At 42.1% G+C, this 27,350-nt stretch overlaps 1 protein-coding gene across 1 annotated transcript in view; it reads left to right on the plus strand.

Moving 5' to 3' along the window:
• LOC122792184 (microtubule-actin cross-linking factor 1-like) overlaps nt 1-27,350 on the plus strand; it is a gene marked incomplete in the record, with an annotated part of 3,579,694 nt that overhangs the window by 3,420,860 nt on the left and 131,484 nt on the right. Inside the window, 1 exon segment of the mRNA XM_044059907.1 lies at nt 13,356-13,424. Within this exon segment, the coding sequence (XP_043915842.1) occupies nt 13,356-13,424 (69 nt within the window).

Raw genomic sequence — 27,350 nt, forward strand, 5'->3', positions numbered from 1 at the left:
CTTCCACAGTTTAAAGAGGGGGATAATTTTGATAGCTTCATTCATATGTTTGAACGGGTATGTAAACAGTATAAAGTTGACCAAGGGCTCTGGGTATGGTTCCTGACCCCCTTACACCATGGTAAAGCTGTAACACTCTTTAGCAAAAATGCATGACACTGACTGTTTAGATTATACTGCTGTACAAAGACATTTGTTAGAATGTTTTAAGCTAACACCTGAAATGTATAGGAAAAAGTTTTGCGAGCATAGCCGCAAGGCAGATGAAAATGTATGTGAATATGTTGTTGAACTGAGCACTTATTTTCATAGCTGGGTGAGTGGATGTCAGGTCTCCACTTTTGAAGGGCTGGCAGACCTTTTGGTAAAGGAACAAGCCTTTAGCACTTTGCCTGAAGATATGAGGATCTAGTTAGCTGATAAACAGTGTGCTACTTCAGAGGAGTTGGGGGAGAAGGGAGACCTGTACCTAGCAAGCAAGGCAGCCCTGCACAGGAAAGGGACCCCCCCCAGTACTGCTTATGCGACTAAAGGAACCCATAGTGGGCAGCACAGACTGCACCAACAGAATCTGCCAGTAACAGGGGAAGCCACTTGTCCAGGTACACATCCAGGAGCTAGGGTTGAATGTTTTGAATGCAACCAGTGGGGCCATGTGGCATACAGATGTCCACGGAGGCAAGGTGGGGAACCAAAGGTGAGAGAGCCAGTAAGTGGGAAAGGCAAAATGCCAATAGTAGGTTGTCTTGAGACAACTGGGGTATGGAACTGCCATCCTGCAGATGTCTTGAGAGGGAAGGATTTGGATGAGGCAGTACCATGTACTTATGAAGTTAAATGCAGTGAGGCTAGAAGGCAAGCATGTGGGTCTGGTAGCCTGGGGGAGACCCAGACAGACTGCATACTTGCAGCCAGGACTGCTGAGATGGTTACTTCAGGGAGTGAGCTACGCTGTAGTAGTGAGACTGAATGTGAGCCACAGCTGCTTGTGTGTACTCATGATGTCCTTCATGGATGCATCTGCAGTCATAACAAGTGGGTTGTCCTGTCGTCAGGCAGCCCTGCAGTCGGCCGGATTCCAAAGTCCGGGTCCGGCTTCGGCTGATGTCGCACTCCACCCGACGTCATCTCTGTTGGCCTCCGGGTATAAAAGCATCAGCCGACGCCATTTTCCTCAGTCTTTCTTGCCGCGTGGCGCCCGAAGCAGAAGCTGTTCGCAAGTGCCGGTCGGTCGGATCCAGAGATTACTTCTACCGAATACTACGAAGACTTCTAAAGCTAAGTACCCCGTTGGGGACTCTTTCTTGCCTCAGCCGATGTCAGAAAAAGTTAACAATTGTTTAACCTGTGGGAAACAAATACCTCATAAAGATTTCCACTCTTACTGTCTGCCTTGTTTAGGCCCAGCCCACGACGTAGCAGCCTGTTCGGCCTGTGCCTCCTTCAACCGACGAACGCTTAGGCGTCGGTCGGAGTTTGCAGAACAGTTTTTCGGTTCTGATTTTGCGTACATTATGCCGTCGGATCCTCCGACTACCCAATCTACCAAAAAACGCAAAGATAAAGACCGACACTCGCGGTCCGCGGTTTCGCGCGAAACCACGGTAAAGCAAACATGAGTGTCTCGGTTTCGGCTGAAACCGAGAAAACTGATCAAAATACAGCTGAACCTATTCTTACAACTGAGGCCCCTGCTACAACTCTTGAATCGACCTCAGAAATTTTACCCACTACGGTGGTTGACTTATCAGACACCATCCCCTTGGATGTCTCTACCCCAGCACGTGGTGCTGCTAGGCCTCCAGCAGTCATGTCCATTAAGGCCTTCGCCAGGGCTAAAGCAGCCAAGACTACTAAAACAGTGCCTGTTAAACCCCCCTCATCCAGGCCCTCTTCTAGTTCTCAAATGCTTTCTTTGGCAGAAGATTTAATTTCTTTAATTAGAGGATCTCAATCTCACCCAGACATGGCCTCTCAGCCCCCAGAGAAGAGACCTAGGGCAGAGCCCCCTGAGCCAGTGTCTTCTGATGATTCTGCTGATGAATCAGACATAACTGACCAGCCAGAGGCTCCCTTCTCCAATTTTGAAGATTCTGATGCTGAAGAATCCATTCCAGCTGCTTCCCCACCAGAAGAATTCTCCTTTGGGGAAACCTTGCATGCCATGCGAGAACAGTTCCAATGGCAGCCACAGGATTTTTCAGACTCCAGAAAAAGACTTAGAACCTTTCTGCACCTCCCACAGCACAGGCCCTTAGCTATACCTCCTGTTCTCTCTGTGGTGGATGATGCTTTCAATGATGTTTGCTCCGCTCCAGATTCTTTACCCCCAGCCCCTGCCAAACCAGACAGATTTTACAGGGTGCCAGATACTCATCACCACCTTTACAAGGCCCCACTTGCAGACCCAGAAACTATATCCCAGGGTCCCAAGGCTGTAGCCGCGACCACAGCTAAAAACCCTATTCCTTCTGAAAGGGAAGCAAGGTCATTAGACAGATGGGGTAAAAGGTCTACACTTCAGCTACTCTCTCAGCTAGAGCTTTAAACTGTCAGTTTCACATGATACAATACCAAGAGTTTATGCTTGATCAGTTAACTAAAAACTAACCACTGATGAATCTCTTGATAAGAAATATGTATTAGAGATGGTAAATAACATACAACAGGTTAGCAACCATTCCTTAAAATGTGGCTATGATGCACTGGAGGCTTCATTTAGATCAGCCATGACAGGCACAGTGATAAGAAGGCATGCATGGCTAAAGGAACAAGCTTTACCGGATCATGTTAAAGCTAAGTTGCTAGATGCTCCTATGGACAAGACAAGTTTGTTTGGTACACCTGCCCAGCAGGTTATGAAGAAAATGGAAGAAAAGGCAAAATCTGTTCAAACTGTTAAAGATTTCTTGCAGGTTCAACCCCGAAGGTTTAGCAGGAACTGGCCTGCCAAAAATTGGTCCTTTCCTGACTCCACAAAATTTCAAAGGGGCAGGAATAGACGTTCCAGAGGCAGAAACCAATCCAGAGGAGGTGCCTGCAGAGGACGACAGTGGCAAGGTAACAACAGAGGCACAGACACAGCCACTGCCACTACATCAGCACAACCACAGTGACTTAATCCTAAGTCCGCCTACCAGGGAACAAATAGCAGCTCCTCTAGGCGGAAAGTTAACCTTATTTTCAAAGAACTGGCACTACATAACAAAAGACAAGTGGATTTTACAAACCATAGATCAAGGTTACCGGTTTCACTTCCACACTTTACCAGTCAAAGAGGAATGCCAAATCTACCTCCAAATCAAAAACAGAGGCTCTACGCCAGATAATGGAGTTAGCAAACATGAGAGCTGTGGAAAGAGTGCCAACAGCAGAACAAGGAAAGGGTTCTATTCCAGACTGTTCCTAGTTCCAAGAAAGGAAAAAGTTGGAGACCAATTCTCGACCTGTCCACCTTAAATACATACATCATTGTCCCAAAATTCAAAATGCTGACCCTACAGCAACTTCTTCCCATGCTGGGCAAGGAGTCTTGGCTGGTAACTCTAGATCTCAAGGAGGCATACCTGCACGTCCCCATTCGACCAATCTGCAGAAGATACCTCAGATTTCTTGCAGGATCAGAGCACTATCAATTCTCAGCATTGCCCTTTGGCTTATCTACTGCGCCCAGAGTATTCACAAAATGCCTGGCATCAGTAATCGCCCATTGCAGACTACAGGAATTCAAATTTACCCATACCTGGACGACTGCCTGCTACAAGGGGACAACAAAAGCAAGCTGACAACAGATTTACAAAGGGTCATTTACTTGCTACAAGGACTGGGATACACAGTCAATTTACAAAAGTCAAGGCTGATACCATCCCAAACAAGGACATTCTTGGGCACGGAATTGGACACAGTACAACAAATGGCATTCCTGACTACAGAAAAACAAAAAGAACTTCCTCTTTACTTCTTGGCACTAACAAAACTGAACAAGTTAACAGCAAGAAAAGTTCTGCAGGCCTTGGGCTTCATGGCATCATGCATAATCTTGGTCCCATTTGCCAGACTACATATGAGGAAACTACAGTGGTACCTAAAGAATTTATGGTCCCAGCACAGACACAGTCTAGAAACAGAAATTCCACTAATTCCATGCTTAAAACAGGAGTTCCTATGGTGGGCTCAGGCATGCCAGTCAAACCCAGGCCTACCCTTTCGCAAATGTCAACCAAGCCAGACCATCACAACAGACGCTTCAGACCTAGGATGGGGGCCCACATGCTGGACAAATGCGTGCAAGGATTGTGGACACAGGATCAACTTCATCTGCACATCAATCTAAAAGAAATGCTGGCAGTAAAACTGGCAATCCAAAAGTTCAAACCATTTCTCAAAGAGGGCCAGTTGATGATAAGGACAGACAACACCACAGTCATGTGGTACATCAACAAACAGGGAGGCACTCATTCATACCCCTATGCAGAATGACCTTGGAGCTGTGGACCCTGGCACTCAGCTACAACATTCAGTTACAGGCAATATTTGTACCGGAAAAGACAATACTCTAGCAGACATATTAAGCAGAACCACTTCGGATGCCCACGAATGGAAGCTGCACCGGACATCTTCAAGACCATCTCAAAGAAATGGGGAATGCCACAGATAGACCTATTCGCATCACCTCTCAATCACCAGCTCAAAAATTCTGCACAAGGACATTCCACCCACTAGCATGGAAGGTGGACTCACTCTCCTTCAACTGGAAAGGCCTAACAGCATATGCATTCCCACCTCTTCCTTTGATACACAAGGTACTACTAAAAATCAAGGAAGAACGTCCAAGGATAATCCTGATAGCTCCAAACTGGCCAAGACAACACTGGTACCCACTACTGAAGAGCATGTCTCGAACAATATGTGGCCAATACCCTGATGCCTTTGATGTTAACTCAGAACAACTACAGCATCATACATCCAAACCTAAAAACGCTGCAACTGACTGCATGGAACATCACATAGCAGCAGCTAACCCAGAACTTTCCCAAAGAGTTAAAGACATTATTCTTGAAGCACGCAGACCTTCAACAAGAAGGAACTATGCTGGAAAATGGAAAAGGTTTGTCATTTGGAGTACGGAAAGAGGAAAAGATGTGTCAAACATAGATATGCCTAACATTCTGGAGTATCTGGCCGAACTTCTTCATTCAGGCCTGTCCTACTCCTCCATCAAGATACATGCATCAGCTATTTCAGCAGAATACAGCTTTGATCCACCTGTTTTTCGCACCCTTTGCTCAGGCAGTTCCTCAGAGGAATCAAGAATGTAAAACCTCCAAGGAAACCACCATTACCAGCTTGGGATTTAAACTTTGTGCTAGAAAAGCTGACACTATCACCCTTTGAACCAGCAGCAACAGCAGACCTACAACACCTGTCATGGAAAACTGCTTTCCTACTGGCAATTACTTCAGCAAGGAGGGTTTCAGAACTACAGGCCTTAATGGCAGTGCAACCCTTCCTAATCTTCCACCAAGATAGAGTGTCCATGAGGACTAATCCTACATTTATGCCCAAGGTGGTATCCAGAGTGTCTTTAAACCAGGCAATCCACCTACCTACCTTCTTTCCCAACCCACAAAACAGAGGGGAAAGAATACTGCATACCTTGGATGTACATAGGCAGCTACGCTACTACTTGGACAGAACAAAAATAGCAGAAAGACTGACCAACTTTTTGTAGCCTATGCAACAGGAAGGGAAGGAAAAGCTATTTCCAAACAGACAATCTCCAAATGGATCGGAAATTGCATTCGATACTGTTACTCCTTCCATGGAAAACCAATTCCACAGAACATAAGACCTCATTCTACAAGGGCAACAGCCACTACCACAGCCTTCTTACGAGGAGTGGCAACCAAAGACATTATTGAGGCGGCTACTTGGACCTCCGTGCATACATTTGCCAAGCATTATAATTTGCCTCTATATTCCAGATCCCGAGCAGGGTTTGCCACTGCTGTACTGCAAGGGATCCTAAACACACCATAATCTACTTTTATCCTCCTCCCCTAGTTGGCTATGGTATTCTACCCATTTGTTATGACTGCAGATGCATCCATGAAGGACATAGTACAGTTTTGTACCTACCATAAATGTAGATGTCCGAACTGGATAGCATCTGCAGTCAGGATTACCCTCCCTCCTTCCCCTCTGTGGTACTCCTAGGGTGTTTACCCTCCTAATAGCTAGCTGTTGGGGGGGAGTCTTTTATGGTGTATTTGTTTGTATATATGTACATATATGCTTATTGTTGTGTTTACCTCTATGTATTTGGAAACATTGGCATCTATCCAAATTTTAGCCTGCAAGAGGGCTACTGGCATCTGGGGCAAGAAACACTGAGGAAAATGGCGTCGGCTGATGCTTTTATACCCGGAGGCCAACAGAGATGACGTCGGGTGGAGTGCGACATCAGCCGAAGCCGGACCCGGACTTTGGAATCCGGCCGACTGCAGGGCTGCCTGACGACAGGACAACCCACTTGTTATGACTGCAGATGCTATCCAGTTCGGACATCTACATTTATGGTAGGTACAAAACTGTACTTTCCCTTTGCAGGGTAACTGCAAAGGTAGAAGTGAGTAGTAGTACCCAGGCTGACGGGCACCGTTGTCAGAGGATCCCAGACTCCCAGTGGAAGGGGAGCTGGGAAGGGTTACAAGGAGAGACTTGAGACAGGCTCAGCTCTCAGACCCTACATTGCAAGGCCTGAGGCAGGTAGCTAGGGAGGCACCTGATTCTCAAGGGAAGGGGGAATCTGTATACCGGAACAAAGGGTTACTGTACAGAGAGTGGACCCCTGATGGAGGGCTAGAAGGTGAGAGAGTACAGCAGTTGATGGTGCCTAGAGCTTACCGTCTGGCGCTTCTAGCCATGGCCCATGATATTCCCTTTGCAGGTCATATGGGCGTAAAAACGTTCAAAGACGTGTGCTGTGCAAAATTTCTATTGGCCTGGAATTTCCAGAGATGTAACAGGGTACTGCAGGACCTGTGAGCAGTGCCAAAAGGTAGGCAAGGTGAGAGCTCTTTTGATGCCTCTGCCTGTGATAGAGGAGCCATTTCAGAGGGTAGCTATGGATATTGTGGGTCCTCTGAGTACCCCAAGTTCCACAGCGAAAAAGTATATCCTAGTGATTGTAGATTATGCTACACGATACCCTGAGGCAGTGGCTTTTTTCTCCATTGAGGCTGAGAAGGTGGCAAATGCTTTGCTAGAGATTTTCAGCAGGGTAAGTTTTCCAAAGGAAATACTATGACAGAGGTGCCAATTTTATGTCAGACCTGCTGGCTTGTCTGTGGAAGTCCTGTAGGGTGAAGCACATGAAGACCACCCCCTACCATCCCCAGACTAATGGTCTTATTGAGAGATTAAACTCTACAATCAAGTCCATGCTACAGGCATTTGCAGATCAGTTTAAGAGGGATTGGGACAAATATTTGCCCCATCTGTTTGCTTACAGAGAAGTTCCCCAGGAATCCACAGGTTTTTCACCCTTTGAGTTGCTGTATGGACATAGGGTGAGGGGACTTCTAGATTTAATTCGAGATGAGTGGGAAGTTGAGTGTGAGTCTCACAAGGAGTCTGTTGTGGCATATGTCATGAACCTCAGGACAAGGCTCAGGGAACTCATGGGCCTGGCCCAGGAGAACCTGGCAGAAGCCCAACAACAGAAAAAGGTGTGGTATGACAGGAATGCTCGAGCTAGAGAGTATGCTGTAGGGCAGCAGGTGATGGTTCTCATTCCTGTCAGACACAACAAGTTGCAAGCAGCTTGGGAGGGACCCTGCAAGGTGGTAAGAAAGGTATGTGATGTTAACTATATGGTGGAAGTGCTAGACAGACGGCAGGGGCACAAATTGTAGCATGTTAACATGATGAAACCCTACCATGATAGGGAGGCCCTTGTGCTGAGCATTTGCAGTGGATTGCAGGAGGAGTCTGAGGGAGATCTGGGGACTGATCTCAGTGAGGCTTGGGCTGACACTTCCGTGGAAGGGGTAGCAATTTCCCAGCAGCTATCTCCTACCCAGGTTCGAGAAATCCAAGCAGTGTTGCAGGAGTTTGGGGACATGTTCACCAGGAAACCAGGGAGCACCCACCTGGTGCAGCACCAGGTGGATACAGGACCCCAAAGGCCTATCAGGCAGGCCCCTTATAGGGTGCCTGAGAGAGTCAAACAGACTCTGAGGGAAGAGATACAGGAGATGTTGGAACTAAGGGTGATTCAAGAGTCCAACAGTCCCTGGGCCTCGCCAGTGGTGTTGGCGCCAAAGAAGGATGGCAGCAACAGGTTCTGTGTGGATTACAGGAAATTAAATAATCACACAGAGTCAGATGCTTACCCCATGCCTAGGACAGATGAGGCCCTAGAACAACTGGGTGGGGCTAAGTATCTTACAACCATTGATCTTACCAAGGGTTACTGGTAGGTGCCCTTGACTCCCAGTCTTAGAGATAAGTTAGCCTTTGTGACTCCTTTTGACTTGTATGAGTTCACAAAGATGCCCTTTGGGATGAAGAATGCTCCAGTGACTTTCCAAAGGCTGGTAGATCATATCTTAGTAGGAGCAAGAGAGTTTGCCCTTGCTTACATGGATGATATTACTATCTACAGCCATTCCTGGCAAGAGCACCTTCAGCATGTCAGGGAGGTGCTGGGCAGACTACAGAGGGCAGGGTTGACCATTAAGCCGAGCAAATGTAAGGTGGGTATGGCAGAGGTCTCTTACCTAGGACATAGAGTGGGGAGTGGTAAGATAAGGCCAGAACTTGCCAAAGTGGAAGCTATTCAGGCATGGCCTGCACCTCTTACCAAAAAGCAGGTGAGGGCATTCTTAGGGACAGCAGGGTACTACAGAAAGTTTGTTCCCAATTATAGTACCATAGCTGCTCCCCTCACAGACCTGACAAGGAAGAACAGGCCAGATAAGGTAGTGTGGACCTCAGCATGTGAGCAGGCATTTTAGAAGCTTAAGGAAGCTTTGGGAGGACCCCCTGTGTTAGCCAGTCCAGACTATAGCAAAGAATTTGTTGTGCAGGTGGATGCTTCAAACTATGGGGGTGGGGGCTGTGCTTAGCCAGATTTCTTCAGAGGGAGAAGAGCACCCAGTGGTTTACCTCAGTCGTATGCTCCAATGCAGGAAGGAATGCTATGCAGTGGTAGAAAAGGAATGTCTAGCCATAGTGTGGGCACTACAAAAACTTCAGCCTTATCTGTATGGAAGAAAATTCACTGTGATGACAGATCACAACCAAGTTGCTAAGATGGAGTCTGGGGTTGCAAGCATATGATATGTCAGTGCAGCATCGCAGTGGGAGTAGCAATGCCAATGCAAATGGGCTCTCAAGACAGGGAATGGGGTGAGGTACACCCAGATAGACTTGACACTCTCAAGCAACGTTTCTCAAGGGGCACTTGAAAAACTTGCTTGAGTTCCCGGGGGGGGGGGGATGTGACGATTGGGGAGAGATGGGAAAAGGCTGCCAGCCTAGTCAAATAGAGTTTGATATATAATTTTATCAACTGTATAAATAAATGTAAAATACAGGCATGTGTTTTTAAATGTAAGAAAACACTGTGAAATGTGGAACTGCAAAGTATGTGACAACATTGCACTCTACAGGCCCAGTGAAGCATGTTGTATTCTTTCATGTTAGAATTTGGCCCGAGGGTGGCTGGATGAAGATTTCATGCCCATTGTTTTAAGGCTAAAGTTTATAACTAGAATTTAGATGTGGAGGGTGCTTTATTGCTTTAGTTTCTGTTAGTATATACATGTGAAATGTCTTCTATTGTAAGTTTCTGTGCAGGTGTTAGATTGCTAAATAATGCAGTTTGTGGCCTGAGAACTCAGACCAGGTGTTAAGATGATGCAATATGAATACTGGGAAAACTCAAGTGTCAAAAATGATGTAATTTTGGGGAGGGCCTTAGAGACATGTTTGTTAGTAATGTTTAAATACTATTTCTCACAAGAGACCTGAAGCATTTTGATCTGGACATCTAACTTATCAACACTCTGCTTATGCTCACATGTAAGTTTTTAGCACTGTGATGTCTTGTAGGAATAGTTAAAGCTAGTAAAGATTAATTAGGTAATGTGAAGTTGTTCAGTCTCGCCGTTTGTTCTTACATGTGGGTACGGCTCTGAGTCAGCCGTTTTCCAAGCTCAAGATCTTTCAGTAGCTCGAGGCACAGTACCTATCCCATGATGCTCTCTGACTAACCCTCAGATCTAGTTTGCCGCTGCTAAGTTTCGGAAGTCTTCAGTGTGCTCGGGCCAGTGAAGGTTTATTAAGAAATATTTTCTACAGCTAAGTTTACTTTTTATGTATATCTGTCTGTTTTTCTACCAGTATTCCCCAGTCTGAAGAATCAGGCAGTCACAGAAATCCAAAATCTGCTAGAAAAAAAGTCATCCTGCCAGTCCTTGCGGACCAGATAGGATCCGTAACTTACTCCAGATTGTTTTTAGTTCCAAAGATAACAGGGGACTGAAGGCCCATTTTAGACCTCAGCAAACTCAATACATTCATAAAGAAGGAGAAGTTCCGGATGGTCACGCTTCAGTCGATACTCCCGTTCCTGGGAACGGGCGATTGGATGTGCTGTTTAGATCTGAAGGATGCATACTACCACATCAAAATGGCCAGACCATCCAGAGATCACCTGCGTTTCTGGCTGGGGGCCAGTCATTACGAATTTCGAGCTCTGCCCTTTGGTCTCACTACAGCCCCCAGAGTGTTCACCAAATGTATGGCAGTAGTTACGGCTCACCTGAGGTGTCTAGGATTCCGGGTGTTTCCGTATCGGGACGACTGGCTCTTATCCACCACCACCAGGCATCAACTCATTCAGTCCAGGGATCATACGATCAATCTCTGTTCTCTGTTAGGAATAACCATAAATTTAGAAAAATCTGCTTTATTACCATCGCAACATATCTCATTTATCAGAGCAGACCTAGACGCCACCACCGCCCTGGTCAAATTACCTCTAGAAAGAGTCACCTCTCTAAGAAATCAGGTGTCATGCTTGTTACAAGAAAAGAAAGTACCTGCCTCTCAGGTTTTAAAACTCTTAGGCACAATGGCAGCTTCCTCATAGCAGTACCTCTGGGCTGGATGCACATGCGGATACTCCAATGGTTGCTTTTCACCCAATGGTCCTACCAACAGTTCCCGATGTCATTCAAGATTCTGTTGGCAGATGCTTGCAAGAGAGACCTTCTCTGGTGGTTGAACAGCCACCAGGTGACAGTAGGTCGACCATTTATATTACCCCTCCAGTAGCCATGGTGACCACGGACGCTTCCCTGATATTATTTTAAGTATTATTTTATGTATTATTGTAAGTTTCTGTGTGATCTGTGAACTCTTGGGTATCTCTGTGGTGTAATTATGTCATGTGTTTTAATTATTTATTATTAAATATTTTTAAAACCTTCTACCTGGGGCTGGTTTGTGTAGAGAAGTATGCTTTAGAGTACATTATATATTTATAGAGTTTACTGTCTAAGCCCTTCCAATAAGCCTTAGACTGTATAGTCACATTACTATTGGATATTAATATTGCACAGTAATAATTGGACACCCTTTTATGGGCCTTTTAGTATCTGATATTATTAACTGGGTGGTGGCAGTAATTACTACCATATAGACTGGGTAAAGGGGCACAGTTGGAGAATCGGTGTCAGCCTTTCCCAGGAGTGTCTGTGAAGTTGTATAAATACTTCTCAAAGTGTGTGTGCATTGTCAGATACTTGTGCTGGGACACGAAGCATTGGTTGGACATAGAGGGTACTGCAGGTTTTAACTTGCCCAGTTAGGCTGAGACCTGGACCCTAAAGCTGTGCCAGTGGGGAGTCTTACTGGGGACCTGATGAGCAAGGGAGCAGCCAGCCCCAGACTGACTGTGATCTCTGTGTGCACTTAAGGGAAATTGTACTTTACTGTGTGTATTAGTTATCCTTTCCTCTTCTAGGAGACGACCTCCCTGGTGTTAGTGGATTGAGGCTCCTTGATTGCTGGGCCAGGGTACGGTCGTCACACCTTCCACGTTTTTTTTTTACTATATTTAATGCACCATGTAAATGTGTTAATGCTTTACTAATTTTTTCATCTTTTATTTATTCAATATTTCAGTGTATGCTGCTGTATTTTTAAACTAGATTAGATATACAGTTTTTATATTGGTTTTTGTATATGTTCTTATGTATTATATAAGAGTAATTTAGTTTGATGTATGTAGTAGTTGAATCAATTTTACACTGCTTTTTGATGTGATTGGTTAATTGACTGATTGCAACATTTTCTGACTGTATTTAACCCACTGTTACTAGTTTATTTGATATATCTGATGAAGTGTCTTGGATAGATGCGAAAGCTCTCACATTTTTATTTTATTTGATTAAAGTTTTGGTGTGCTCCGTTTGGCCGTGTTTGTTACCTCATTGCTGGATTATTGGATCAATACTTTTCATCTTAAACATGTACAATTTCATTATAAAAGGGTAAACTTAAATCTCCTACACTGCCTTGTAAGCGAGTAATAAGTGCACTTGCTTTTACGACTTATGCTTGATTTTAATTTGCTTGACTGTATTTTTCCGGAAAGTAGATTCCATTAAATAAATGTAGTAATAACCCTGTGTGTTGGGATTACAGTAATAGAGAGAGAGAAAATAGAACTGAAAATTGCACTATAAAATGCATTTTGTTCTTTCTGAGAGTCATTGTGATCATGGAGTTGTAAGGTGGGGGTGTAGGTGCCAAATGCTTGAACCCCCCCCCCCCCAATGAAAATTCTGTTTTGGAAGCTATTTAAGTTAACTAGTTATTGATACAAGTACTTGCACATTGAGTCATTTCCATTGCTGTTTCAAGAAAAGTATTGAAAACTTCAAGAAATGCTAAAGAAGCTTGCAAATTTATCTGTAATCCTCATTCTTTTCTTTGCAAAAAAGACCAACAGGGCATGGTTGGTCAAATGTGCTGCAGTAGTTATGATTATTTGGAAAATAATTGAAACCATATGGAGGAATCGCATTTTTCATGGGTGCACCAGTGTAGGTGACTGCTTATGTTGGTCACCGTGAACATATTAAGAGCAAAAAGCCAGGATACTGGTAAATTAAGTAGTTAATATCCGGTTGCTTCTAGACAAGTATGTCATAAGAATCTACTGATGCAGTGAGTATTCATTTATCTCTACTTTTCTGAGCTTTGCCATGCTTAATTCTGCTTTTCTCAGTATTTTGTTCATCTGAAGCTGTTTTGCTGTTGTACTTTTGTTTTCCTAGTTCATCATCCAGGAAGTAAAATTGCACGTTCTGATTCGAGCACTTCGATCTCTAGTCCTTCTCTGATAGGTTGGCCTCTTTGCTTTGCTTTGTCTCTACCTCCCAGCCCCTGCTTAGAATGGCTTCAGCTTATGAATAAGTTTGCCTGCTAATCTGGACGCTCTGCTTAGTGCCTAGGTTGCTGGATTCCTTTGCACGTATCATATTCTACATGTCCTTTTTCCCGTATATTTCCATCAAATAACACTTTCCTTGTTTCTAGTAATGTGTCTTGGTAATGCACACTAATATGATCATTTTAATCTACTAAAAATGAGCATTTTGGTATCCATTTATTTTATTTAGATATAACTGTTAATTGTATTTTTCACTAAAGAAAAAATGTTTTTGTAGGAGTGCATGTATGTGGGGAAGTGTACATTTTGCTGTAAAATATTTTGAGTCAAATCTGTATTTAGAATTATTTTACGAGAGCTTTTTGATAGGTGGGCTAATATTTGGTGGTGTCACTGTCCAGAGAATATAGTGGAAATGCATGTTCAAAGTTTAACTTCAGCATTACCTTTTGTTCTGTTTCCTTAGGATTGTTTTAAACTTCTAAATATTGGAAATAAAGTGGTTATTTTACAGAAAATAAGACATGTGGTCTGTTTTTTCATGTCGTTGGACCAAACCATGACATACAGTTTGGTAATGCCATCTGCTGTCTCATCTGGTGGATGCTGAAGTTTTTAAATCCAGGTCCACCTTTACTCTTCTGCCTCTTACCAAACACAGCATTAATTCTTTGTATCAGGTTGTTACTTTGGGCCTGTCTGTGAAAAGCAAAAGTAGACACCTTAACAGAGAAGTATCAGTTTTCCCTTTTATGTTAATGTGCAGTCTGTGGGGTGACAGCTAATTTTAATTTTAACTGACATTATTGTCTGGTGAGCCTGCTTGTGGAAGTTCAAGAACCTTACTAATGTGAATGCCACTTAATATGTGGGTTAAGTAATTAAATTACAATGAATTTAGTTTTTATTTCTTTCTGTTATAATGTTCTTGTTCCTTGAAGTAGGTACAGATTTTTCTTCCTGTCTTTGCTGACTGAGTTCATGTGGTTGAGTATCACCCAGTGGTTTTACTTGGTGTTTGGCACATTACCCTAGAATTTTAATTAATAATTATAGGTTGTGAACCACAGAAATTTCTCCTTTCAGATTCCAGTGCTTCTAGCTTTGATTTAGGATTAGTAGTTTGTGGGGTGGGGGTTCAAAATGTGGTTGGTTGCTGGCATGCAGAATAATTGTCTTGGCTTCTTAAGACTGGAGTAAGATATAGACATTTGAAATATTTACTTTATTAAATGCATAGCTGTGTACACTGAGCCATTTAGAAGGAAACAACTTAAATACTGAGATAGCTAATAGGTGTGTGCTATTTTTCCATTCTGCACCTCTAAAAAGGCTTCAAGTGACACCATTATTTATACAAATCTATGTTTTGACAGTTCAGGGGACTTTCTCAGTCAACTGGACATGTATGTGGAACAGATATCCAGTCACTTGGTGACACCTTAGCTCAAGAATTCCTAAGCAGCTCCTGTTAGAAGCCACATTCTTGTCAATGTAAACAAGTGTGCCTGATGTGACTTCAGCCATCTCATAAAAATAGGATGATCTGAACAAGCCCTGCACCCCAACCCCAGCACAGTCCAGTTTCTTCACTGCTATCACAGAGCTCATTTGCTTATCTGAACAAGCCCTGCACCCCAACCCCAGCACAGTCCAGTTTCTTCACTGCTATCACAGAGCTCATTTGCTTTTAGGAAAAGAGCCAAACGTATTTTTTGCCTTTCAGATGATGTCTTCTTAGTTTATCGCTTTAAGGGCTTGAGCAGCTTTTTATTTTTGAGTAGTTATCCACTATACAGTAATAGAAATTCTGGAGATTCACTTTTCTTATAGAAGCAAACTTCAGAATAGTAAAATGACATAAAAAAATGGCATTTGAGAAGTTTATTAAAATACCTTTCAATTCTCCTGGCACATTGACTAGAGCCTTATGTCTGTGTATTTAAATTATAAAAAAAAGCAATTGAACAACCAAGGAAAGGTGCATGGTTAGCTTACTAAATCAAATGAGATGCTTTCTGGTTGCATTCCTGATTAATTCCTGCAGCACTCAAAAAGTACTAAATTTCAGTATCCTAAAAGAGTTCTTAAATTATGACACAGCCTTGATGCTAATATCTCCTCTGTTAACATAAACTCGTTCAAGAATTGTTGTCATTGGAGGAAACAACAGAGGTGCCATGTACAACATCCAAGTGATTAACAGTAGAGCTTGCTTGTTTGTTCTTTGTATTCCTGATGTGCTGTTGCAGTCTAACATTTTATTGTCTTGGGGTTTCCGCTGTTGAAAAGGTTACAACGTACATCAAGATATAAACAACCTGAACAGAATTACAGAAAAATGATACACATAAGTAAAATGTACACCATTAAATCTTTTGAAGGTACTGTAACAGGTATGCAAGGACAAACAGCATGTATCATAAAGGCTGATGCTTTTACACTATAAAATAGCTGTCAGAGTTTTCATCTGGTTTCATAAAGTGGCTTTTTATTAGCATTTCTCCTTTACTTCTTTTTTTGACTGTAAAAACCCATTTCTCTTTTAGATGTGGATCTGTATGCAGTAGTATTTTTTTTAATTGATGCCAACAGATGCTTACTATGAATGTGCACAGCCACTTTTAGTACCACTGCTTACTGTTTTATTTCAATACGTTAGTATAATAACCAGACTGTGTCTTGTGTCCAAGCAGGTCTTCCTGTTTTGAATAACAGTTTTCCAGTTAGCTGATATAACAAAATATCTACTATAATTTCTGATAAACTTTGTGGCAGTGGTTTTAGCATTCTCAGATCTACTACTACAACCGCTGCAGGTGCACACAAATGTACTGTAGAGCAAAAGTGACAAAAGGTGTTCTTTTTCTGATGACATTTTTCATGGAGTTGGACTAATGTGGCTGTTGGTTTACAGTATAATTTGGTTTGTAACTTAGTACCTTTTTCTTCAGTTACAGTAACATCTAAATGGTTAACTTGCAAAGAATCGACCAGTATGAGGTGGACACCTGTTGTGCTGTAAATAAGTTCACCTGTATAGCTGTAGTAACCTACTGCATAGTTTTGCATTAATTCTAAGAGTAATGTGTTTACACTCAAAAGTGTCTTGGGCAGGTGCAAAATTGGGGTCTATATTGGAACATCGAATATTTAACAGTTTGAATCACTAAAGGTCCACCCTTAGTGATTGAACTGTTAAAACATTGAATGTTTCGAAAAAAAAATTAAAAAAACAAAAAAAAAAATGGTGTAGGCAGGGGCCAAGCCCCCCTGCACCCCCCCCTGCTGCTTAAATATACCAACTCCGAGACTGCACTACATTTAAGTAAATGGAAATCTCCCCTTACGGAGATTTCTGTTTACCTCTTCGATGTTCTGCAGTTTCGCTATTCTCGTGTCGACAATGTCATATTCAACATTGTCGGCTTTCGAGAATTTAATATATACCTCAAAATTGACACCTATGGTTAAGTTAATTTGGTTATGTAATACTTTATCAACGTGAAAGTAATTGTTATGCAAAGGCCAGTTAGTTCTGTAATATAATCTGAGAGGGGATCTTGACCAAGAGATGGATGTAATTGCTCTCTACCAAATCTTTGTGCTGTATTAGTGTAGAGGCCTGAAAAAAAGTAATTCAAAAACTTACTGAACAACAGACCGCCTCAAATGATTTCTGTGGGGAGATTTTCTATAACCCATTCACAAAGAGATGCAAGTCTAGGGATAGAGGCTTGACATCAGGCTCAGTTTTTAAAACGAAGGTAAGGAAGTCTACCTTGCCCAGGTGGCAGCTTCCCTCTGAGATTTCGTCTTCAGGGTGCCATCAGTGATGTCAAACCAGCCTGCAGCATCAAACACCCCAGCACTTTTCTAGTTCTTTATGAAGAGACAGTCATCTTTCTTGGTCTGTCTTCAAACATCCCTTTCTGACATTTGTGCTCATGATTATGGATTCATTAACCTAACCATCCTTTTGCTACTACCGTGAGTATATGTCCCCACAGGGTTTTCCACATGTGTGTTCTAATATTTGATCTGATTTTGCCAGTCTTCACATAATCCTTGACTGTGAGGGCTTGGTTCCGAACCTCGGAACCGACTTGGCTGTTTACTTCAGCTCGTGCCTTCCAAACTTTCAAGCTAGGGCTTTTACCCATAATGCTCCTCTCAAATTGCCTCAGATCTCGTTTGCAACTTTTTGGGTCAGATGTGTTCAACTGCTCTTGAGCCTTGGCTTAAGATTTAAGATTTTCCTTCAGTTTTTCCCTTGATAAGGTCCTTTTTCTCTTCTAGTAAATCTCTTTACCCGTTCTTCTCGATAGTTGAATTCCAGATTTTGAGTGCCTCTCTTTTTCAGTTTCCTCTCTACCATTGGTAGTCCTTTTATAGTACCATTGTTGGTACTCCCCTTTTACCTTTTTAAGGAGTCCTCTTAACCATAGTTGGTATTTTCTCTATTTTTTTCTATTAAATTTTTTTTTTTATTTCCTATCATATGTGTGTGCATCAATTTAAACTTCTGCTCATTATGGCGGAAAAGGGCAAGTCTCCAGCCAAATCTTCGAAAGGCACCTCAGGTTTTAAGAGGTGTCTTAAATGTCAGAGCAAAATGCCCAATTCCAACGGACGTACATTGTGCGTATACTCTCTAGGCAAAGTTCATTTGAAGATAGTTGCTCTGTCTGTCGTGGCTTCTCTACCAGGACTCTTACAGACTGTAAGAGCAAGCTCATTCCAAAGGGCCTTTTGAAGAGAGACTTTGAAGAGGCCATTTCTGTGTAAAAAAACAGAAGCCAGTTCATCTTCATCATCCTCGCCTTCCTCTAGGATATGTCCTCCTTAGGTTCCAAGCATTTCAAAACCTTCCAAGAAGGCTTCAAAGCAGTCTTCGGTGCCGATGAGTTGAATGCCACCAAAAGTAGGATATGCCTCAACACCAACAAAAACTTTGGAGCAGACATTGGTTTCCTCGGCACCAACAGACAAACCAGTACCAGAACAACAACAGTTTATCTCGGTACCAAGATCTAGGTACTCTCCTTCAATTGATCTTTTTAAGGATAGACCTCCCAGTCCCTTCATTGATGTCAGACCCCTTAGGTCTCCATCAGCTGCATCGGTTCGGTCCACTAAGAGTCTCTCTGAGGCCGACATCATGAGACTGGTGGATCAGCTCCTCACGGTGAGGGGATTGTCTGTTCCTAGCCAAGCTGGAGTTGGAACCAGGCCTACCACGACACCACCTGTTACTCCTCCAGCTCCTATCGAGATATTGGAGCCCTCGGTTCTGACACTCCTGGCATTGACTGTCTCTGTTCCAGTAGCAGCTTCATCTGCAGTACTGAGAGCTGCCTTGAGTTCCTTTGGCCGTTCACCAGAGGCCTCATGTGGTCAAGTCTCTTTGGTCAGCTCGGAGGTGCATGGGTCGACTTCTTTAACTTTGGACCCTTGGCCTTTGTAGGATCAACCCAGGGTTTAGTTTCGGGGGTCACCTCACTGGTGCGGGGTGGGAGTTAGGTTCCGAAGGAGTCTATTTCACTTCTGGGCTCCAATCTCTCTTGGTGGGGGGCTTTCCAAATCATGAAGAAGGCCTTGTCCATTAGAGACTTAGTCTCTGCCATTCCTGTTTGGACAGATCTCAACATCCCCTTGTCCAGAGCTCCCATTGGTCTCATCCACTGTTCAGAGGGCAGAAAAGCCCCAGGAAAGACCCACCCTTGGTGCTTTCCTCTTCGGATGCTTCCATGGACCATCACCTTGAGGGAAGTACCTATGAAGAAAAAGTGCAAGAGGAAGCACTTAGGCTCCCCAGAGGAGTCTTTCACTGAAGATGCCAACTTTTGATGAAGGGGAAGGTTCCCCCAGGACACCCCCTGATGATGTTTCCTTCAGGGACATCCTGGAACTCCTAAAACAGAAGGGTGGCCGGTCTTCCCTCCAGCCTTCTTCTGAGGAGTCAGTATACCTGGAAGCTTTTCATGCCCAACCCTCTACTTCTTGGATCTCTCCACTAGTGAATGATCTCATCAGACTGATCACTCAGTGGGTGTGGAAAATGCCCAACTCCATTGAACCGATCCCCAAGAGACCTGATCAGATAATTTCAGCCCCTAAAGATGAACAACACTGGTCAAAATGCATACCCATTGATGCCATGGTGATAGCGGCAACCACAAAAAGGAACTTGCTGAGGAAAGTCAGAGTATCCATCCTCCTAACAATGAGTCTAGGACTATGGATAGGTTTGTGAAGCGCATTTACATGGCACATTTCACGAGGTTGCAGAGGGATCTGATCAAAGAGCTCTTGGATACCCTCTCAGGAACAGTAGCTGAATAGGTACGGGACAAAGTTGCCTCACAGCTCGCAACCTTTGAAGCAATTTCAATGAGGTTGATTACCCATGCAACTGAAGGGATGACAAGAACGGCGGGTTCAGGTCTAGCCATTAGCGGGCATTCCTGAACGCGCTTATGTGATTTTGCAGAGCCATTTAAAGTGTCATTCATCAACACTCCATTTGACGGATCATCCCTTTTTGGCCCCGAAGTTAAAGTCATTCTCTCCAGATGTGAAAAGGATGGGAAGACTCTTTCTGCCATGGGCTTACAATTCTCCACTCCTCAGAGGCCCTACTCTAAGAACGAGAGAAGTGGGAGACTATGGTTTAAAAAATCCCAAGGCCCTTTCCAGGATTCATGTGACAAAGACTTTCCCCAGGGCAGAGGGGGAAGAAATGGAAGATGCTGCCCCAGAAGTAGAAGTGGCCCACAGAACCAGGGGTCCAGAGATTCTTTCTCTGGTTCTTCTTACCAGCACCCCTGAAGGGAGGCCTGATTGCCCTCCTTTGGAGGCAGTCATGGAATGACTATCCCTGCACCAGCCTTCCTGGCAACTAATAACTTCAGACAAATGGGTGCAGAGAAACAGAAACTCCAACATCTCAAGCTCACAGTGTGCCTCCTCCAAGTCTCATGATTGCCATGCATCTTTTCCTTTCCTCTGCTGTCTGTCAAATCATTGTGGCCCATCACAAGCCTTCAGCTAGGAAACTGTATCAAAGTAAATAGGAAAAGTTTGCAAGTTGGGCCATTATGAACGAACTTGACCCCTCTACAACCCTGATTCATAATGTTCTGGACTTTTTAGGTAACCTCTATCAATCTGGTTCTTCTTGCTCAACAATTAGTCTATCTAGCGGCAATCTCAAATTTCCATATAGGTTTTGATGGGTCATCCCTTATGTCATACACACTTTGTAAAGCTTTCTTGAAGGGAGCCCTAATGTTAAGACCTGCTTTTAAAGAACCCATTCTTCTGTGGATTCTAACACTAGTTCTTCAGTCCCTTACTTTGACTCCCTTTGAACCATCAGCTACTCATGGCTTAAAGTTTCTGACTTGGAAAACTATGTTTTTAGTGGCTATCACATTTGCCAGAAGAATGTCTGAACTTCAGGCTTTGTCCTACAAACCACGCTACAGAATATTTTACAAAGACAGGGTCTACCTTAAGGACTAATCCATCCTTTTTACCAAAAGTAGTCTCAGAATCTAATATCAACCGGACTCTTCAGCTGCCTTTTCCAACAAAGGGGAGTACTTCATTTATTAGATGTCCAAAGACATTTACGTTTTTATCTTCACATGACAAAAGACTTCAGAAAATCTGACCATTTGTTTGTTTCCTTTACCTCTCTTTCTTTAGGTAATCCATTTTCAAAGGTTACCTTGGTGAAATGGCTTAAGAGACTGTATTACATTTATTTGTCAATCGAAGTGGCTCCATCCTTCACACCCAGTTAAGGTCCATTCAACTAGAGCTGTGGCAACTTCTGCAGTTTTTCATGCCAGAGCTTATTTAGATGACATTTGTACAGCAGACACTTGGGCTTCTCCTCATAACTTTATCACTCATTACAAACTGGGTCAGGTCTCTAGGAGACGGGCATAATTCGGTTTGATGGTGCTTAGGAGTATTCTTCCGTGAGACTTCCCAAGATTTAGGTAGCTGGGGACTCTGTCCCACAGTCAAGGATTATGTGAAGATTGACAACATCAGATAAAGAAGTTATGTCTTACCATAACGTTCCATCTGCGTTGTCGATCTTCACTAATCGTTGACATTCCCTCCTTCCATCCCCCAGCCTGAGACTTAGTGGATCGAACTCTCCCAGGACTGACTTCATATTATGGACAAATATCTGGTCTCTTCTTCCTATTTGCTATTTGTCTGCCACTATTTTAGGCAAACTCGACCTGAGGTAATTTGAAAGGAGCATTATGGGTAAAAGCCTGTCTCAAGAGTTTGGAAGGCGCAAGCTGAAGTAAATGGGTCAGTCGGTTCTGAAGCTTGGAACTGAGCCCCCACAGTCAAGGATTAGTGAAGATCGACAACACAGATGGAACGTTATGGTAAGACATAACTTATTTTTTTAACACTGTCACCAGTGTACCAGCTCCACATACTGCTAGATTTTAAAGGGGGTTGTTTGTACATCAAGAGCTCTCTGAGGTTCTTTTGAGCAAAATTAAAATGAGCTGTTGTCAGGGCATACACAAACAAAACATCTGACCAAGAACAATCGCCCATCTACCTACATAAGTGAATAAACTTGAGACTTCAACCAGATGTCTTTATTCCTCCCATTAGGAGGGCATCAGAGAGAGAATCTCATAGATCTGCTAGCTAAAGTGATTTTGTGTAGGCTAATCCTTTATACTCTGTTTCTCGTAATTCCTTTCATCCTCTATATCACAGGTGGGATACCAGACCTGGCTCAAGCTTTCTGGATTGTATTTGTTTTATTTTTATTTGGTCATATTGTGATTAGATTCTTCAGTTTAGTTATCTGACTGTTGCTATCTGTAGTATGTCAGTAGATGGTGTACAGTCGTATACCTGTTTGCAGTTTTATCCAGAGTTTGTTTAATTCCTTAAGTGTAACATTTGTACATGTAGAGTGAAATGCAAATACATTGTGGCAAATCCAAATTCATCTTACACTTAAAGTCTTGATTCTTGTGGATGATCATAACAGTTTAGAACGTGTACTAGTTATACTGTCAGCAAGCCCTCATACTCGAGTTGTGGTGCAGTGATTACTTCTGCTGTTTCTATTTTCTGTAATGCTGGAGTTCTTGCATGGTCAGCATTGCAGGAGATGTGCCAGTATTTACCAGGTATACTTAGCAGTAAGTAAAACTGCTGCTAACAGGCTGTATGCGGACATATACCAGTTGTTGACCGTGTCTCTGGAGGTGGAGTATGGTTTCCTTAGTTTTTCACTGCTGAGCTGTCTTCCAGATACCTCATTCCTGTTTTACTTGATTGGTAGTTGTAGATCTGTAATTTAATTGCTATACCTTTGTTTTAGATTCTTACACAGGCCATGTGAATGTTCACCCATGGTGCTAATTTTTATACTGTTTAAATTTGTATCAGGATGCTTGTCACATTTTGTCCCAGATAATGACAATGGCTCAGTTTAAATGTGGTGTTAGTTTTCTTTATGCAGGATGTGTTCTTAAGCATATATATATTACAACCTCCAAAATTTGGTACAGCAATGTACATTATTGCCACAGCACAGTCCTCTGTTCTTATTTCTTTACCTTTCCATAGTTATGTCAGTATGCTTGTCTGTCATACATGGGTGAACATTTTAAACATTGATTTATAGAGAACACTATCATGTTTTTGTTTAGGACTTCATTGAGCAGCTGTTGTGCATTTTAATACCTATTGATAACTAGCATTAAAGGGGAACCAAATATATATATTTTTAAGAACTGGAAGGTGGATTTTTTTCTGTTTTTTAAACTAATCAAAATACTTTGTTCCTCACAAAGACTAACTACAGTCTACTAAAAGTGTCTGTCTTGTGGACAACCACAAAACCAAATTGTTCATTATGAGAAAAGTTCATTTCTTTGATGCTGTTCAGTAATGACTTGGATGTTTCTTTTGAATTTTTATATATTGATTGTGAATAATGTTCTTAATAGACCGTTATTCCTTAGTAAGGAGGATGATGAAAATACATATGCTTCAGAACTGTAGGTTTCATTCTGATTTTTTTGCAATTTAATGTATTAATATATTGTGTAGAATTGGATTGTTATGTTTTGAGGGCCTACCCTGTAAGTATACTAATAAATCGATCCATCACAGAATCTTATGTCCCCTTACTGTGGAAAAAATCAGTTATCACCCCACTACTCAAAGGTCAAATTACAGACCTATCTCTATTCTTTCCCCATTATCAAAAATCGTAGAAAAATGTATACATACCAAACTCCTACAGTACCTACTAAGCCACAACCTACTCTCCAACACCCGGCATGGTTTTCGCCCAGCCCACAGCACCACTAACAGCCTTACTGTCATTCACAGATACCATTTTTAAAGCCTTGGATGCAGACCTTATTACTTCTGTGGATCGTATTAGATCTCTCCAAGGTTTTTGACACAGTGTCACACACCAAATTACTGCAAAAACTAGAAACAATAGACTGCTCCCCTAATACACATACTTGGTTTTCAAACTATGTACAAAATAGGAAAGAATCTGTAAAATGGCAAACTAAACTCTCAGACAATCTTGACAATAACACCGGAGTTCCCCAAGGCTCAATTCTAGGACCACTTCTCTTTAATATATTCATAATTGATCTCCACAAAGTATGCCTACAAAAGCACCCTTGTCCAGTATGCTGATGAGACCACCATAATCTTCACCTCCAATAAATTATACAACCTACAAAAGATCACAAAAAACGCTTTCACATCCATTGAAACATGGTTAACTAATGCTCAACTATTATTAAACCCCCCAAAATCAAAACTTTTCTTTTCATCAAAAGCACAAGGCTCTGACTTCAAAATTCTCTCTCAAAACAACACAGTAATAGAACAGGTCAAAACAGCAAAGCTACTAGGAATTACAGTTGATGACAAACTCACTTTCAAATAACGTAGCCTGAATTCTATAAAAAAGACCCACTTCAAACTTGGTAAACTCTACAATCACAAGCTATTCCTAGGTAAACCTACAAAAATAAAGATCGCAAGTACTCTATTAATTCCATCCCTTCTCTGTGGCCGTACCATTTTCACAAATCTTCACTCATCAGTGATAAAGAAACTCAAATCATGTTACTACAAAATAGCAAAATTTGCCTCAGATATATCGAATCGATCACATCACTGTCAAGCCACCTCAGAACAAAACTGTCTAGAATTCCCCCACCATTTACAGTACACACAGCTCACCTTTGCCCATAAACTCATTTTGAAACCTTTCAACACCCAGCACTCCAGTCTATCCTTCACAGCTGTGTGCCAACACGTAACCTTCGCCCAAAAAGAGAGCCGGACAGAGCTTGTATTCTTACAAGATTGCTAAGCTCTGGAACAACCTACCCCCTCCAATCACTCAACTAGTCTTCTTAAATACCTTTAAAATTAAACTAAAGTCTTATTATCTTAATAACCTCATCTGTACCTGCTTAAATCATCCTAAACCCCCTTAATTAAATACCTCCAGTCCTAACCACTACCACTGCACTTCCCTTTCCGTTACTGTGTAAACAACTTATCTTGAACTTCCATCAATTTCGGTCCTTTCTAGTCACACATCTCCACTTTACCATGTCTTAGCCACAGATCATCCTCACCTCTGTGCCAACTCCTGCACCAAACTGTCTAACCTCATTCCCATCCTCTTTTAAATCAAACATGACAAAAGCTGAGTGTGTTTGCATTGTATTTTTGACCTTGCACCATTTGATGCTTAACTTTGTAATTGAAATCTGTCTATATTATATGTATTAACTTGAAATACATGTGTAGCAATATTCTTAAGTAATATTTCTGTCTACTATATTTTATAGTTCAGTGTCTACCTGTGAATTTATTTTCTTTTGTTATATTATATTTTGGGGCTTTTCCCCCCAGGGCTCCACTTAAAATGGGTCTTTGATCCAGTGGACTTTCCTGGTCAACAAATGGCAATAAATAAATAAATTATTATCAGTATCTAAATAAGGTAGCAGCCTGACATTTGATACCAGGAAGATCAGAAGATACATTGCAAAAGAAAGGTGGAAAGCAGAGAGCTAATTCTGTAGAAATGCCAGCCTAGTAAAGCCTGAGAATGCAGTGTGTAAGTGTGTGTCCTTATTGTTCGTCATCCACCTTTGCAAACTTGTGATTTGTGTTCCAATCACTTTTGTAGCTCTGTTTAGCCCTGACAAAAATGAATGTAGTGTGTATCCATTACCTGTATTTTTTCTCTTTGTCATTGTTGTAAGCACACACACCTCTTTTGTTCTGTATTAGGGGGTACACCAAAGCTGTTTGAAAGGTAAGGAGTGGGCAGTACATGTTTTACTTGGTGTTATATTTGGCCTGCAGTCCTACTGTAAATATTACACTGTGAAATGGGGAAAAAACTGGCTGTGTTATTACATTTTGTAGCCAGTATGATGAACAGCATTACCACCAAGGGGAATATGTTTTTGAACATTGTTACCAGTGGCAGATTTGCAGGAGAAAAACTTCATTGGAAACCCTCAACCAAATTGCCATGTGAATTAACTGTACCTGTTTGACTTTGTTTATGCTGTGCAGTCACAGTGACTCCAGAGTACTTCAGCAGTTTATCAGGTATTTCTCAAAGTTGCAAAGGTTGTGCCTTCAGCGCAGCTATAAAGCCAAGCAAACTATTGCATTTTGTAACAGCCTTATAATAAAAAAAATGCCATATGCATGAAAATTTGCTGCATTGTTATCACCTTAGGTTTCATTGTGGCTGCCCTTGTCATTGGCCTCTTTTGCTAGACCATAATGAAAAAATAAATATGATGAATAATATGCTAAATGGGAAAGAGAGACTGTATAATAGCTGAAGACCCAGGTGTCAAAACTGTTTTGTTTCAGACTGCATTTCACATTGATTCTTCCATCTGTTACCCATATGCTGATGGCACTTTTTTTCTGGAGATCTGAGAAAAGCTATCACAAGTCATAGAGTAGGATCACACTTCAGCTGGCACTGGGGGCTGCACTAGTCACAGATTTTTGTAGCACCATTTGTACCTACCTCTAAGTCAATCTGAGGAAGAAGTCAGAAATTCTCAGAGTTCATGCAGTGTAACTTCACTAGTGGTAATATAGGAAGTTGCTATTATTTACTGTATGATGAATTAGTGACAATGACAACAGTAATGCCAGAGTTGAAAATTATTAGAGATGAATTTTGCATAACAATTCATGACAAGCCCTGTTCATGCGCACACATGTGTGTGTGTGTTTATGTATCCACAGATATTCTGTGCCCTAAACTGCCCAGATTAATCATTGTTACATATATACATGTACATATTGTGTGCCTTAAAACATCCTTGGTTAGCATTGTTACTTATATGCACATAAATGCTGTGTGCCTTATACTGCCCTCAGTGACCACTGTTGTTAATCATTTGATTGTCTGATTTGCATACAGAGCTGCTTCTGTACACAGCCTGTTTGTTGCTTTGCTTGTCTGGTTTTGTTTCTTTCAAATGCTTAAACTTTTTAAGTTCTCTAATCTTGTAATGATGTACTACTGTAAGTGTACAGTGCTCAAACATGATCTTGTGTAGCCAAGTCTGCCCACTTCAACTACAGGGCTAGTAGCCACAGACAACAGTTGCTTGACATCTTTAAGATTATTTCAGGCTCTAAATTTAGCCTCTGATTGCCATAATGCACCCACCTCCCCTATTTTTCAGATATCACTTGCAGTTGGAAAATGTGCATCTGCAGACATTCTCAGGCTTGCAACGTGAGTTTAATTAAACCTTTTCTCACTGTTTCTTGGTCAATTTCA

This window comes from Protopterus annectens, chromosome 1.part2 (assembly GCF_019279795.1).
Source record: "Protopterus annectens isolate FY-2018-M chromosome 1.part2, PAN1.0, whole genome shotgun sequence".
In the NCBI taxonomy this organism is placed as follows: Eukaryota; Metazoa; Chordata; order Ceratodontiformes; family Protopteridae; genus Protopterus; species Protopterus annectens.